Here is a 16,713-nt window from a genome sequence, read left to right on the forward strand (position 1 = left end):
TGGCAAGGGTCTAAAGGGAGGGATGTGTGCTGTTAACATTGGGGAGCTGTGGGACAAATTGAGGGTACTGGCTGACATCTGACTCTCTCTTTGCAGGTAAAGAAATGATGTGAAGTTGGTGGTGACTTTCACAAAATAAGGGAGGCAAAAACATTTTGATTCCAGTAAAATCCTCAATTTAAGTTGTTCTGAAGATATTTATTTATTTCGAGATACAGCACTGAAACAGGCCCTTCGGCCCACTGAGTCTGTGCCGACCATCAACCACCCATTTATACTAATCCTACAGTAATCCCATATTCATACCACATCCCCACCTGTCCCTATATTCCCCTACCACCTACCTATACTAGGGGCAATTTATAATGGCCAATTTACCTATCAACCTGCAAGTCTTTTGGTGGTGGGAGGAAACCGGAGTACCCGGCGAAAACCCACGCAGACACAGGGAGAACTTGCAAACTCCGCACAGGCAGTACCCAGAATCGAACCCGGGTCCCTGGAGCTGTGAGGCTGCGGTGCTAACCACTGCGCCACTGTGCCGCCCATATTTATATGAAAGGAAGGCTGCTGATACCTGAGGCTGCGATGTAACGAATGAGTGGCATGCCACAGGGATCTGTGCTGGGGCCTCAACTTTTTACAATTTATATAAATAACTTAGATGAAGGGACTGAAGGCATGGTTGCTAAATTTGCTGATGGTACAAAGATTGGTAGGGAAGTAATTTGTGAAGAGGACGTAAGGGGGCTACAAAAGGATATAGATAGGATTAGTGAGTGGGCAAAGACCTAGCAAATGGAGTTTAATTGGGAAAATGTGAAATTGTCCACTTCGGCAGGAAGAATAAAAAAGCATATTATCTAAACAGTGAGAGATTGCAGAGCTCTGAGATGCAGAGGGATCTGGGTGTCCTAGTGCATGAATCGCAAAAGGTTAGTATGCAGGTACAGCACGTAATTAGGAAAGCTAATAGAATGTTATCGTTTATCGCGAGGGGAATTGAATACAAAAGTAGGGAGGTTATGCTTCAGCTATACAGGGCATTGGTGAGACCACATCTGGTGTATTGTGTACAGTACTGGTCCCATGAATTAAGGAAGGATGTAAATGCATTGGAGGCAGTACAGAGAAGGTTTACTAGACTAATACCTGGGAGGGGCGGGCTGTTTTATGAGGAAAGATTGGACAGGCTAGGCTTGTATCCACTGGAATTTAGAAGAGTAAGAAGCGACTTAATTGAAACCCATAAGATCCTGAGGGGTCTTGACAGGGTGGATGTGGTAAAGATGTTTCCCCTTGTAGGAGAATCTCAAACTAGGGGTCACTATTTAAAAATAAGGGGTGGCCCATTCCAGACAGATGAGGAGAAATTTTTTCTCAGAGGGTCGTGAGTCTTAGAAATTCTCTTCCTCAAAAGGAGGTGACAGCAGAGTCTTTGAATGTTTTTAAGGCCAAGGTAGATAAATTTTTGGTAAGCAAGGGGATGGAAGGTTATCAGGGGTAGGTGGAAATGTGGAGTCATCAGTTTAGCCATGAACTTATTGAACGGCAGAGCAGGCTCAAAGGGCCGAGTGGCCTCCTGCTGCTGCTCATTCCTATGTTCGTATGCTGAAAGCACAGAATGTTTTATATCTGTGGCGATCATGGTGCTTGGGGCAATGACAGTAGTTCTACCACTGAAAGGCCACCCCCGCCACATAAACCCATGTGTCCCCTGTGCTCGTCACCGCATGGCTAATTTAAATACCAAATTGCATGGGGAACGGGATTTGCAGCGGAAGTTATGACCGCTTCTGGTCCCACCGTTGGGAATGCCGTGGCAATAATAAACCGTTGAAACAACGGTTTAAGATATGCCTCATTGGTGCCAATACAGCAACTTGTATTTAGATAGTGCCTTTAACGTAATAAAACGTCCCAAAGCGCTTCACAGGAGCATTATGAAACAGAATATGACACAGAGCCACATAAGCTTGGTCAAAGAGGTAGATTTTTAAGGAGTGGTTTAAAGGAGGAAAATGAGATGGAGTGGATTAGGGAGGGTATTCTATAGCTTGGGGCCCAGACAACTGAAGACATGGCCAATGTTGGAGCAATTAAAATCGGGGTGTACAAGAGTCCAGAATTATAGGAGCATAGATATCTCGGGGAGGAGATTACAAAGAGCAAGGCCATGGAGGGATTTGAAAACCAGGATGATGGTTTTAAAATTAAGTTGTTGCTTGACCTGGAGCCATCGTAGGTCAGCAAGCACAGGGTTGATAGGGGAACGAGACTTGGCTTGAGTTAAGATTTGGGCAACAGAGTTTTGGATGACATCAAATTTACGAAGCAATAATTGCTGTTAAGTTGGAAGAGAGGAATTGAGCGCATGCAAGACACTTGAACCTAAGGCCTTTGGTCTTCACTGGAATATAGGTAGCGTACAGACAGACTTGTATTTGAACTAGTGCAGTTAAGTACATCAGATTCTGAGTCTCATCCTAGGGTTGGCTATTATCTGCAAAAATCAGAATTGGGCCATAAGTTTCTTTACTCAGTTGCAAAGTAACATTTGGCTCATTATGTTGCTTAAATGAAAGATTTCAAAAGGTCAGATACTTGCGTTCTACGAGATACTTAATATTTTATCAATTAACCAATCTGTTTTGAGATGGTAAAAATGACCGTTAGTACTAAAAATATAGCATATATTCAAACAAATTGAGCAAGAAATGCACAGGAAGGTTAATGCCAGCTGACTGTGACCAAGCTGAGCAAATGGCAAACTATCGTTTCTTTAAAAATACAGACCAATCTACTTTTTGACTCTTTTTCCCCCCCCCCCCCCACCCCCCCAAAAAAAAAGTTTAGCAAGTTAAAATTGAAATACTTGAAATGACAATTGGCTAGGTCTAAGGGAGAATTTCTCAACTACTTGCTACCCTTTGACGATATCGGAAAATACATACAGTTCTACATGTATGCTGATGACACGCAACTCTACTACACCATCACCTACGTCTTGACCCCTTGGCTCCTTGTGCATCGCTTTGATCCGACGTCCCTATGCTTACTGATCTGTATTTGTTCCTTGTCTGTCAGTGTCTCCAATGTAAAAATTCTTGTCCTTGTTTTTAAACTCCCCTATGGCCTTGACTCTCCCTATCTCTGTAGCCTTCTCCAGTCCTACAAGCCTCTGAGGTATCTCTGCTGTTCCAGTTCTGGCTCCTTGTGCATCCCTGATTTTAATAACTCCACCTTTGGCAGCTGAAGGCATGACTGCAAAGGCCCAAAAGTTCTGGCGTTCCCTCCCTAAGCTTTTTTGCCTCTGTCTGTAAAGATGCTATATAAATGCAAGTTGTTGTTGACTATATTTCTTTGACCTAAATAAATACATAGGTAAGATTTTTATACTTTTAAATGTAGTATCATAATTATTGTGTTAATACTAGTTTTGTTTCTGCCTTGGAATGTTGTTTCATTGCAAATACTTGTAACAAAAATTAATGATTTATTTAAACAAATTCACATTGTCTTGTACTAACGATGTAATGTACAATGTTAGTGCATCTCTGTTGTGCAAATGAAATACTGTTCATTTGTCTCTTTTATAGTTAAAATTGTTGGCTGTAGTCTGTCTGCAACATTGCACCTTAAACATCAAGACAAAAAAAGTTGTAATTACCTCAGAAGTGTTACGTTAACCTTGCTGATTGACTGACTCAAATATTCCATTGACTGAACCCAGAGAGCAATTAAATAATTAGTTAAATTTGGTAGGTATATAGCAAAGCTAACAATGTGCAGGCACTATAATACTGCTCTTTGAAAATTCACACGGTTTGAACACAAGAAGTTGGCACCAGAAACTGGTACTACAATGCTGTGAATGTATCATGACAATCCATCTCGCATGACCAGTGAGCAGGGCATTTTCAAATATCTTCAAGATGTGAGTGGAAGTTGGGGATAAAAACAAACTTTCAGTTCAACAAAAAGCAAAATACTTCAACTTACTGGATATCTGAAATAATTGAAAATGCTGCACTCAGCAGGCAAGCTAGTATCTGTTGAGTGAAGAAAAGGTTAACACTTCAGGTTGGTGACCTTTCGACAGGACCTGCAACTTTAACCCTACCTTCCTCTCCACATTCTACCTGAGTGTTTGCAGATTTTTTTGTTTCTATGCCACATTCTGTGTTCTATCCACTTAAAGCCAGTAAGTAAAAGTTACAATCAAAGAATAGTTAACAGCACCTAAGGAGGCTATTTGACTCATTGAGTCCGTGCCAGCTCTCTAAGAGCAGTTTAGCTCGTCCTGCTTCCCACCCTTTCTCCATAACCTTGCAATTTTATTCCTTTTGGGTTCTTAGCCAATACCCTTTTGAAAGCCACGATTGAATGTTCCTCCACCATCCTCGAAGACAGTGCGTTCCAGATCGTAATCACTCACTGCCTTTGTTTTTCCTAATGTTGCCTTTGGTTCTTTTGCCATTCACCTTAAATCTGTGTCCTTTGGTTCTTGGCCCTTCCATCAATGGGAACAGTTTCTCTCTATCTATTTATTCTGCATTGAATCTGTTTATCAAGTCTCCCTTCAATCTTTTTAAGGAGAACAACTGCAGCTTCTCCAAACTATGCCCGTAACTGACATCCCTCATCCATGGAACTGTTCTGGTAAATCTTTTCTGCATACTCGAAAATGCCTTCACATCCTTCCTAAGCTGTGGTGCCCAGAATTGGACACGATACTCTTGTTGAGGCCAAACTTGTGTTTTTATAAAGCTTGACCTTGCTTTTCTACTCTATGCCTCTATTTATAAAGCCTAGGATCCTGTATGCCTTTTTAACCCCTTTCTCAACCTGCCCTGCCAGCTTCCAATGATTTGTGCACGTACACCACCCCCGCACCCCCCCCCCCCCCCCCCCGCTCCATCCCTTTGTTCCTGCATCCCCATTTAGAATTGTACCGTTTAGTTTATATTGTCACTCCTCGTTCTAAACCAAATGAATTACTTCACATTAAATTTTATTTGCCATGTGACTGCTCATTCCACCAGCCTATGTCCTCTTGAACTTATCACTGTCTTCCTCAATTCACAATACTTGCAAGTTTTGTGTCGTCTGCAAACTTTGAAATTGTGCCCCAAGTCACTAATATAGATCAAGAAAAGCAAAGGTCCTTGTACCAACCCCTGGGGAACTCCACAGCATACCTCCCTCCAGTCTGATAAACAACCATTCACTGCCCCTCCACCCCCCCCCCATTTTTTCTCTCACGCTCCTCTTTTTCGCCCTCCCCCGCTGCCACTGCTGGTTATTTTCCTTACAGTCTGCTCTGAGGCTACCATTGCTGGTGTTCTTTGTGCAGCCTGTCTGCCTTCTGAAAATCTGCTTAATTTATCTGCAATCAAAAGTCAATAGCCCATTTGTCCTTTTCCAATATGCAAGGTCCTCAAGTCTGGCTACAGCAGTGTCACCTGGGCTTTCCATTGTTTCCACGTGTTTGTAGCTACGACTCATGCTTATATCCTCAATCACGACCCCTTGTTTACTAGCTGAAAGTCTGGGAGGGTGAAACCCATTGTTCTTCAGATGTTGTACCCCTACAGTTTCTGTTTTTCAGAAATATCTTTCATCTTGTGTTTTCTGATGTCCTGGTAACCAAGATTCCTGTCTTGTTAACCACAGTGGATGCAAGGCCACTTGACTTCTGACTCCATCTTAAACTTTAAAAAAAAAAATCAGTTTTTAAAACGTCCAGCGTTCATAACACTTGGGCAGCATCTTCCTTGGTGAAGACGGCCACGCCCTCTCGCTCCATGAGTAGATCTCCTTTTTGGGTTCCTAATTGGTCCCACCCATCCTTTTACTGCCTCTTACTGCAGTGTTGCTTAGGATGAAAATTTTCTTTTCAACAGTGAGAAGTATTAATATTTGCTGATGGGATGCTGACCCCTGCCATTTGTGGCTGCCATCAGTAAGTTGAAGTTAAAATTATGGATAATGAATTTTTTTTCCAAGATGTTAGTCTTTAGAAACTGAACAGTGGGAAAGTGCAACTACAAATCCATTGTGGATAGGAGAGGAAGGAAATGTTATGTACATTATTAATAGGCGGTTTGGGAAAATGTAACAATTTTTCTTAAAGGTGTTAAGTAAATTGTCTTTGAAACTAGTGTTAGTAAGGTGTATGATGGACACATGCAAAGCTATAACATGTTAGTGCCAGGAAATTTGCTATATTATGTTACCTATTATAGAGATGGGTGAATCACTCCCATTTAGGTTTCTGTGGAACTCCAATAAACTTCAAAACCATGCTCCAGGACCCAAGCTACGAAGCAAGTTTATGCGTGTTTTAGTGGTCAGTTATACAAATAAAACTAAGCTCAACCTTTTTGATGCCAAAGAATATAGTTTATTATTTCTGTAACCATCAACCTTTCAAGGTTCCTGTCATAAGTTAGTTATGAAGAAAAGTTTGAAAAATGAAAGCCTGTCTGAAGCAATATAGGATCAGCTTCATCACTAGAAGGAGGGAAGAAAGACATGCATTTATTTATTATTTAGAGATACAGCACTGAAACAGGCCCTTCGGCCCACCGAGTCTGTGTCGACCATCAACCACCCATTTATACTAACCCTACAGTCGTCCCATATTCCTACCACATCCCCACCTGTCCCTATATTCCCCTACCACCTACCTATACTAAGGGCAATTTACAATGGCCAATTTACCTATCACCTGTAAGTCTTTGGCTGTGGGAGGAAACCGGAGCACCCAGCGAAAACAAGGTCACAGGGAGAACTTGCAAACTCCGCACAGGCAGTACCCAGAATTGAACCCGGGTCGCTGGAGCTGTGAGGCTGCGGTGCTAACCACTGTGCTGCCTTTCAGGACCACTGGCCATCCCAAAGCGCTTTACAGCCAATGAGGTACTTTTGAAATATAGGCAAGGTTGTCATGTAGGAAATGTGGCAGACCATTTGCACAGAGCAAGTACCTACAAAACAGCACTGTGATAATGACCAGATAATTGTTTTTATCGTACGATTTGATATTGGCTAGGGCACACATCAGGAATAACTCTTCTGCTTTTCTTTGAAATAGTGCCATGGGATCTTTTATTCCTACAGCTGACAGATGGGGCCTCAGTTTAACATTTCATGTGAAAGACAGCATCTCTGACAGTGCAGCACTCCCTCAGTTGGAATATTTTCATTTCATGGAAGAAAAGAGAATGTTGTACCACAATAGGCTATCACATTTTTATAGGAAACGGGATGTGTGCTTTTTAAATTCATTTATGGGATGAGCGTGTCACTGGCAAGGCCAGCTTTTGTTACCATCCCTAATTGCCCTTGAGAAGGTGGTGATGAGCCACCTTCTTGAACCACTGCAATCTGTGCAGTGTAGGTACACCCACAGTGTTAGGAAGAGAGTTCCATGTCTTTAATCTAGTGTTAGTGAAGGAACAGTGATATAATTCCAAGTCCGGATGATGTGTGGCAAGTGGTGGTCTTCCCACGCATCTGCTGCCCTTATCCTTGTTGATAGAAGATGGGGGTTTGGAAGGTGTCGTTGAAGGAGGCTTGGTGAGTTGCTGCAGTGCACCTTGTATATGGTACACACTGCAACTGTGTGCAGGTGGTGGAGGGAGTTGAATGTTTAAGGTGGTGGATGGGGTGCCAGTCAAAGTGGGCTGCTTTGTCCTGGATGGCTTAGAGCGTGTTGGAGCTGCACTCATCCAGGCAAGAGGAGAGTATTCCATCACATTCTTGACTTGTGCCTTGTATATGGTGGACAGTCATTGGGGAGACAGGAGGTGCAGAATTCCCAGCCTGTGACTTGCCCTTGTAACCATAGCATTTATGTGGCTTCTCCAGTTCAGTTTCTGGTCAGTGGTAACCTCCAGGATGTTAGTGGGGCATTGAGCAATGGTAATGCTATTGCATGTCAAGGAGAGATGGTTAGATTCTCTCATTGTAGATGGTCATTGCCTGGCACTTGTGTGACATGAATGTTACTTGCCACTTATCAGCTTAAGCCTGAATGTTGTCCAGGTCTTGCTGCATGCGGGCATGGACTGCTTCAGTATTTGAGGAGTCGCGAATGTGCTGAAAGCTGTGCAATCATCAGCGAACATCCCCGCTTCTGACATTAATGGAGGATAGCTTGTTGGACAAGTTCACACTTTCCCACATTATACTCCATCTACCGAATCTTTACCCACACACTTAACCTATCTATATCTCTTTGTAGACTCCTTATGTCCTCTTTACAGCTATTTTCTTCCACCTATCAGCAAATTTAGCAACCGTACATTTTGTCCTTCATCCAAGTCGTTGATCTAGATTGTAAATAGTTGAGGCCCCAGCACTGGTCCTTGTGACACTCCACTAGTTCTAGTTTGCCAACCTGAAAATGACCCACATATGCGTACTCTCTGTTTTCTGTTAGCTAACCAATCCTCTATCCATGCTAATATGTTACCCCCTATACCATGAGCTGTTACTAAACAAAATAGCCTTTTGATGTGGCACCTTGGAAATCCAAGTACACCACATCTACAGGTTCCCCTTTATCCATGTTGTTTGTTACACTAATTTATCAGAGTTCTTTGAGGTAGTAACACGATTTCCCTTTGGCATAGATAGAGTGGATAGCCAGAGACTTTTTTCCCAGGGTGGAAAGGGCGTAGTATGAAGGGTATGTAGGTAGTTTGATCCTAGAGTAGGTTAAAGGTTCGGCACAACATCGTGGGCCGAAGGGCCTGTACTGTGCTGTACTGTTCTATGTTCTATAAAACCACGTTGGTTCTGCCTGATTGCATTGAGATTTTTAAAATGACCTGCTATCACCTCCTTTAATAGATTTCAGCATTTTCCCTATGACATGTTAAGCTAACTGGCCTGTGGTTTCCTGCTTTCTTGAATAGTGGAGTTACACTGGCTATTTTCCAATCTGATGGGGTCTTTTCCAGAATCTAGGGAATTTTGGAAAATTAAAACAATGCATCCTCTATCTCAGCAGCCATTTTTAAGACCCTAGGATGAAGTCCATCCGGACCTGGGGATTTGTCAGCTTTTAGTTCTAATAATTTTCTCACTATCCTTTCTCTGGTGATGGTAATTGTTTTAAGTTCCTCCTTCCCTTGCAACTCTTGATTCACAATTATTTCTGGGATGTTGTTTCTATCCTCCTACAGTAAAGACCAATGCAAAAAATCAGTTCAATTCCTCCACCATTTCCTTATTTTCCATTATTAACACTCCAAAGGGCCAACATTTCTAGCTAGCTTTCTCTCGTACTTGTAATTTCTCTCTCATTCGATGTCATTCTTCGCTTTTTTAATATTCTGCCCAGTCTTCTGAATTGTATGCTTTTTCTTTCAATTTGATACTATCTTTAACTTCCTTAGTTATCCATTGATGGTGTGTCCTTCTAGAGTCTTTCTCATTGGAATGTATCTTTGGGTATTATGAAATATCTCCTTAAATGTCTGCCACTGCATCTCAACTGACCTATCCCGTAACCTGTTTTCCCGGTTTACTTTAGCCAGCTCTGTCTTCAAACCCTCATAATTACCTTTATTTAAGTTTAAAAAACTTATCATAGATCCACTCTTCTCACCCTCAAACTGATTGTGAAATTGTATCATGTTGTGATGGCTGCTACCTAGCAGTGCCTTTACTATGACATCATTAATTAATCCTGTCTCGTTACACATTACAAGATCTAGAGTAACCTGCTATCTGGGCTGTAGAACGTGCTGCTTTAAGAAACTGTCCCGAAAATACTCCATGAACTCCTCTTCCAGGCTATCTTTGCCAATCTGATGCATCCAGTCTATCTGTAGATTAAAATCACCCATGATCATCATCGTACCTTTCTCAACAACCCCCATTATTTCTTCCTGTATACCCCGTCCTACAATGTGGTTACTGTTGGAGAGGGGCCTATAAGCTACTCCTGCAAGTGACTTCCTACCTTTTTTACTGTTTCTTGTCTCTGCCCAAACGGATTCTACATCTTGATTTTTAGAAGTAAGGTTACCCCTCCAATGTCATCCTTGTTCAACTTTTATGGAGCCTTGGTTATTCCACGCATGCACAGTTCTGGTCTCCATATTATTAAAAGAATATAGAGGCACTGGCAAAGGTACAAAAAAGGTTTACTGGGATGATATGAGATTGAAACTATTAGGTAAGACTGAATTGGCTGGGGCTCTTTTCTCCAGAAAAGAGACAAGTGGGTCACCTCAGATCCTCAAAATTATCAAGAGGTTTGATCGGGTTAATGTAGAGAAGTTGGTTCCACATGAGGTAGTGTCCAAAACTAAGGATTATAAATATAAAATAATCACTCATAAATCCATTAGGGATTTCAGGAGAAACGTCTTCACTCGGTGAGTGATTAGATTGTGGAACTTGTTGCCGCAAGGAGTTGTTGAGGTGAATAGTACAGATGCATTTAAAGGGTAAGCTGGATAGAAAATGAGGGAGAAAGAAATAAAAGGAAATGTAAATAAGATTAGATGAATTCGGATGTGAGGCAGCTCAGGTGGATCATAAACATCAGCATGGACTGGTTGGACCAAATGACCTCTTTTTTTTTGTGCTGTAAATTATATGTAAAATATACATTGGAAACCTGGACCTGTGAGGCAATGAATTCTGAAGTCAAAAATCAGTTAAAGCCATCGTCCCTCGTCAGACTGAAACCACTAACCTTTCAGTGAACGTGCTAACCGATTTGAGCTACAGAGGCGTGAGGCAACACCCATTGTAACATGTACTACACCAAATTTTCAGTTTGTAGTGACCAACATAGCAACTGCTCACTACCTGTTTACTTTTCCAATTTAATGAGTGTGACATTCATTCTTGGAACTGTGGTGTGCAGAGGCTTGTTTGGAGCATAGACCAGTTGGGCTGAATGACCTTGATTTTTGCTGTGTATTCTGTCTCTAAAAGTTATGCCATGGACTGGTGCTGGAGCAGACTATGCAACTTTTCTTGGTCTGATTGTTATGTTTCTGGCTGAAGAGACAGTTGGATGAAAAGACATTTCATGCATGTATAGTCCTTGGCAAAATATACTGTTCAGAAAAACTGATGCACTATTGGCCTGCTTGACATCACCCACTTGATGTGACCTCAAACCTAAGATAACTAAAAGAAATTAAATTTGGAGTGGTTCAATGCTGCTACCTTGTGCATTTGGAAGCAGCTCAATACTGCAGTAATATTTTTAGTATGACATGTACCTTGTATTATCAGGGTACATTTGAATAAAATTGCACTGCATTCTGGAGTCAGAAACTGAACTGCAGTAGCCATATAAATACTGTGGCTACAAGAGCAGGTCAGAGGCTAGGAATCCTGTGGTGAGTAACTCACCTCCTGATTCCACAAAGCCTGTCCACCATCTACAAGTCAGGAATGTGATGGAATACTCTCCACTTGCCTGGATGGGTGCAGCTCCAACAACACTCAAGAAGCTCAACACCATCCAGGACAAAGCAGCCTGCTTGATGGTCACCCCATCCAGAACCATTCATTGCCTCCACCACTGATGCAAATGGCAAGTGTGTCCAATCTACAAGATGCACTGCAGCAACTTCGACAGCACCTTCCAAATCCACGGCCTTTATCACCTAGAAGGACAAGGGCAGCAGATGCATGGGAACACCACCACCTGCAAGTTTCCCTCCAAGCCACACACCATCCTGACTTGGAACTATATTGACCTTCCTTCATTGTTGTTGGCTCAAAATCCTGGAACTCCCCTCTGAACAGCACTGTTGGTGCACCTACCCCAGCGGTTCAAGAAGGCAGCTCACCACCACCTTCTCGAGCAATTCGGGATGGGCAATAAATGCTGGCCTAGCCAGTGATGCCCACATCCCATGAACGAATTAAAAAAAACTCCGTGGGTAGCCGCACTCAAAGGAAAAACGGATTGGAGATCTGATGGCAGCATTCCAGCTCCAGTTCTCTGACCTGCATTTCCTGCGAATTCAAAACTTATTGGAAGTTCAGCATCAGTGGTCTGGATTTCAAGTTAATAGCTGTATTCTATGCAAAAATAACTGGCTTTTTTTTTTGCAATGTTACTTACACCCTGATTTCATGCCATCTTAATGTAAAATTGTGTTTCCTTGAAATAGCAATACCTTGCTTTACTTTTGCCTTTTAACACTGTTAACTGTGGCTCAGTTGGTAGCACTCTTGAATCTGAGGCAGAAGGTTGTGGGCTGAAGTCCCACTCAGTGACTTGAACAGAAAAATCAAGGCTGACACTCAGTGCAGTACTGAGGGTGTGCTGCACTGTGGGAGTTAGTCAGTTCTGATGAAAAGTCATTGACCTGAAACGTTAACTCTGTTTCTGTTCTACAGATGCTGTCAGACCTGCATTTTCTGTTTTTTATTTCAGATTTCCAGCATCTACAGTATTTTGTTCTAAATTGAGTCCTATTGGGAAAAATCACTACTGTACAGAGAAATTTAGTTACTTTGAACTATGAGTCCTAAAAGAGCATTATGTAAGAACAGTCCCTCATGTAGTCTGAAATTGTAATGTTGATAGAGTTCTTAGCTGCAAACCTGTTGCTGCAGCCTTCCCTCTTTTTGGAATTCCGCAAATCTTTTTCACATGTGAAATCAGATGTTGACGTGTACTCTGAGAAAACAATAGCGAGCTTCATATAAAAATAGAGCACAGGTTGAGCAGTGAGCTAATTTATCATGCTGCCTAAAACTACCTCTTTATTTTCAATATTAGGTAACAAGTTCACCTTGGAAACTAGGCCAGCAGAGATGGGCATGGATGTACGACAAGAGCTCCTTAAGTTCCACTCAACCAACTATTCATCAAATCTGATGGCTCTCTGTGTCCTAGGGAGAGGCAAGTACTGTATTGGGTAATAAAAACAAGAAATGCTGGAATCACTCAGCAGGGCTGGCAGCATCTGTGGAAAGAGAAGCAGAGTTAACGTTTCGGGTCAGTGACCCTTCATCGGAACTGGAACTTCATCCAGTTCCGATGAAGGGTCACTGACTTGAAACGTTAACTCTGCTTCTCTTTCCACAGATGCTGCCAGACCTGCTGAGTGATGCCAGCATTTCTTGTTTTTATTTCAGATTTCCAGCATCCGCAGTATTTTGCTTTTATTTTCCTGTATTGGGTAAAACTGGTGCTAATGTGTAATTCTTGATCTTGCATTTTATCTGTTACCCTGCAAAAACATTTTGAAATACTAAACATGTCACTGTACTGTTGAACTATTCATAGCATAATTGGTAGTAATTGGTGTATGTAGGTAACCCAGTTGATGAGATTGCTGATCAGTAAAGTTGCAAGGTCTTCCTTCATTTCTGTCAAGAGACACGTGGACCTTGGTTATCTAGGTTTTATGAGATAAGAATAAAGTGCTGGAAATACACAGCAGATCTGGTAGCATCTGTGGAGAGAGAAACAGAATTAACGTTGGTCTGTGACCTTTCATCAGAACTGGCAAATGCTAGAAATATAATGGGCTTTGAGCAAGTGAAAGGGTGGGGGAAGAAGAACCAAAGGGAAGGTCTGTGATAGGGCGGAGGGTAGGAGAGATTAAATGACCAGCAATATCATGGAACAAATGGCAAAGGGAGTACTAATAGTTGTAGTAAAAGACAAAGCATGAGTCCAGAGAGAGTGTTAATGGTAGAATAATGAACAGCTCCGTCCGAAAGCAAAAACATGAAAAACAAGTTTAAGACGGGCGCAAGGTTTAAAAAAATAAAATAAAATAAAAATTTAAAAATGTCAGTCATGCTGAGATTGTTGCACTATCTGGACTCGTGATTTGTCTTTTACTACAACTACAACTAAAAGCCCCTGGGAAGGACGGCATTACCCCTGAAATAATTAAGAGTGCTAAGCCTGCTATACTCAGCACTCTACGAACTGCTTTGCCTGTGCTGGGATGAAGGAGCAGTACCACAGGACATGCGCGATGCCAATATCATCACCCTCTATAAAAACCAAGGTGACCGCGGTGACTGCAACAACTACCGTGGAATCTCCCTGCTCAGCATAATGGGGAAAGTCTTCGCTAGAGTCGCTTTAAACAGGCTGCAGAAGCTGGCCGAGCGTGTCTACCCTCAGGCACAGTGTGGCTTTCGAACAGAGAGATCGACCATTGACCTGCTGTTCTCCCTTTATCAGCTACAGGAGAAATGCCGCGAACAACAGATGCCGCTCTACGTTGCTTTCATTCATCTCAGCAAAGCCTTTGACCTCATCAGCAGACGTGGTCTCTTCAGACTACTAGAAAAGATTGGATGTCCACCAAAGCTACTAAGTATCATCACCTCATTCCATGACAATATGAAAGGCACAGTTCAGCATAGCGGTGCCTCATCAGACCCTTTTTTCCTATCCTGAGTGGCATGAAACAGGGCTGTGTTCTCGCACCTACACTGTTTGGGATGATCTTCTCCCTGCTGCTCTCACATGCGTTCAAGTCTTCAGAAGAAGGAATTTTCCTCCACACAAGATCAGGTGGCAGGTTGTTCAACCTTGCCCGTCTTAGAGCGAAGACCAAAGTACGGAAAGTCCTCATCAGGGAACTCCTCTTTGCTGATGATGCTGCATTAACATCTCACACTGAAGAGTGTCTGCAAAATCTCATCGACAGGTTTGCGGCTGCCTGCAACGAATTTGGCCTAACTATCAGCCTCAAGAAAACGAGCATCATGGGACAGGACATCAGAAATGTCCCATCCATCAATATCGGCGACCAGACTCTGGAAGTGGTTCAAGAGTTCACCTACCTATGCTCAACTATCACCAGTAACCTCTGTCTCGATGCAGAAATCAACAAGCGCATGGGAAAGGCTTCCACTGCTATGTCCAGACTGGCCAAGAGAGTGTGGGAAAATGGCGCACTGACACGGAACACAAAAGTCCGAGTGTATCAAGCCTGTGTCCTCAGTACCTTGCTCTACGGCGGTGAGGCCTGGACAGCGTATGTCAGCCAATCCATGTCTCAATTCATTCCATCTTCGCTGCCTCTGGAGAATCCTTGGCATCAGGTGGCAGGACCGTATCTCCAACACCGACGTCCTCGAGGCAGCCAACATCCCCAGCTTTTACACCCTACTGAGTCAGCGGCGCTTGAGATGGCTTGGCCATGTGAGCCGCATGGAAGATGGTAGGATCCCCAAGGACACATTGTCCAGCGAGCTCGCCACTGGTATCAGACCCACCGGCCGTCCACGTCTCCACTTTAAAGACGTCTGCAACTATTAGCATTCCCTTTGCCAGTTGTTCCGTGACATTGCTGTCATTTAATCTCTCCTGCCCGCCAGCCTATCACACACCTTCCCTTTGGTTCGTCTTCCCCCACCCCTCCCCCTTTTCACTTGCTCAAAGCCTATTCCATTTCTAACTTTTGCCAGTCCTGTTCAAAGGTCACAGACCTGAAACATTAATTCTGTTTTCCCCCACAGATGTTGCCAGACCTGCTGAGAATTTCAGGCACTTTCTGTTTTTATTTCAGTTTTTCAGCATCTGCAGTATATTGCTTTTGATATAGGTTATGAAATCCCTTTTTTATTATTTAGATTATTGCTAGATAACACATCATTCGACAGTGCAAAGAAAGCTAGCTATCTGGATTAAGGAACCTGTAAAGAAAGTTGACATTTTGAAAAATAATTTCTTCTTTGATATTTTATCACTACATCTGAAGAATTCCAGCACAGGGTTGCTCTTTTCTAGGTTGAGGGTGTGGACAAAAGTCATATGTTAGTATTTTGATCTTATAATGTATTTTTAACATTGCTTTTGGAACACCAATCAGAGGTTAACATTCGATTAAGGTACTACCTGAGAAGGAAATCAACTGCTGAATATTTATGGTTCTGCAATAGGGAGTGGTGATAGATTTGAGATCTCTAGCACTGCTAATTTACAGCAAGCAAGAATGTTACCTGATTCCATCAAGTTCTTGGTGCAAGTAAAATATATTTACTGTCCGTAGGCCATGTGGAAGATTAATGCAAATTTTAATTTCTGCAGTTGTACATCAGAGTAGATAAAGTTAAGAGGAGATTTGATGTGGGTTTTAAAATGTTAAGATTTTTGATGGAATGAATAAAGGAAAAACTATTCCTTCTTGTAATGAGGGGTCATATCACCTGAAGAGTGAACTCGGGACAAATATTTTTACACTTGTTGTAAATGGCATTGACTGTTCCAAGTACTTTCCTGTTGGCCTCCCAACTTCCAAGCTACATAGACTTTGAGCTCATCCGAAGCTCTGCTGCCTGCGTCCTAACTCTCAGCAAGTCCTGTTCGCCCATCCACCCATGTGCTCGCTGACTTTGGCTTCCTGTCCTGTAACGTCCTGATTGTAAAATTCTCATCCTAGTTTGCACATCCCTCCATGACCTTGCTCCTCCCTATCTCTGTAACGTCCTCCGAGTTAAATGCGCTCCTTCAATTTAATCTGTTGCAAATTCCTGATTTTAATGACTTCCCCCCCCCCCCCCCCCATTGATGTCTATGCCTTCAGCTGCCCTAAGCTTGGGAATTCTCTCACTCGACCTCCCTGAAGTTTTCCTCCTTTTTAAGATGCTTCTTAAAACATACCTGTTTGCCTAAGCTTTTGGTCATCTGCCCTCACATCTCCTTGTGTGACTTTGTTTGATAATGCTGCAGTGAAGTGCCTTGGG

General features: G+C 42.5%; 1 protein-coding gene across 4 annotated transcripts in view; it reads left to right on the forward strand.

The window, feature by feature from the left end:
- The window catches only part of ide (insulin-degrading enzyme), a 165,058-nt gene that overhangs the window by 23,311 nt on the left and 125,034 nt on the right, over positions 1 to 16,713 (forward strand). For all 4 annotated transcript variants that reach the window (XM_068052630.1, XM_068052631.1, XM_068052629.1 and 1 more), the window contains exon 5: positions 12,776 to 12,898. In XM_068052630.1, coding sequence (XP_067908731.1) covers positions 12,776 to 12,898 — 123 coding nt within the window. The remainder of the gene's footprint in view (positions 1 to 12,775; positions 12,899 to 16,713) is intronic.

Source organism: Heterodontus francisci, chromosome 20, assembly GCF_036365525.1.
Source record: "Heterodontus francisci isolate sHetFra1 chromosome 20, sHetFra1.hap1, whole genome shotgun sequence".
NCBI classification, from domain to species: domain Eukaryota; kingdom Metazoa; phylum Chordata; class Chondrichthyes; order Heterodontiformes; family Heterodontidae; genus Heterodontus; species Heterodontus francisci.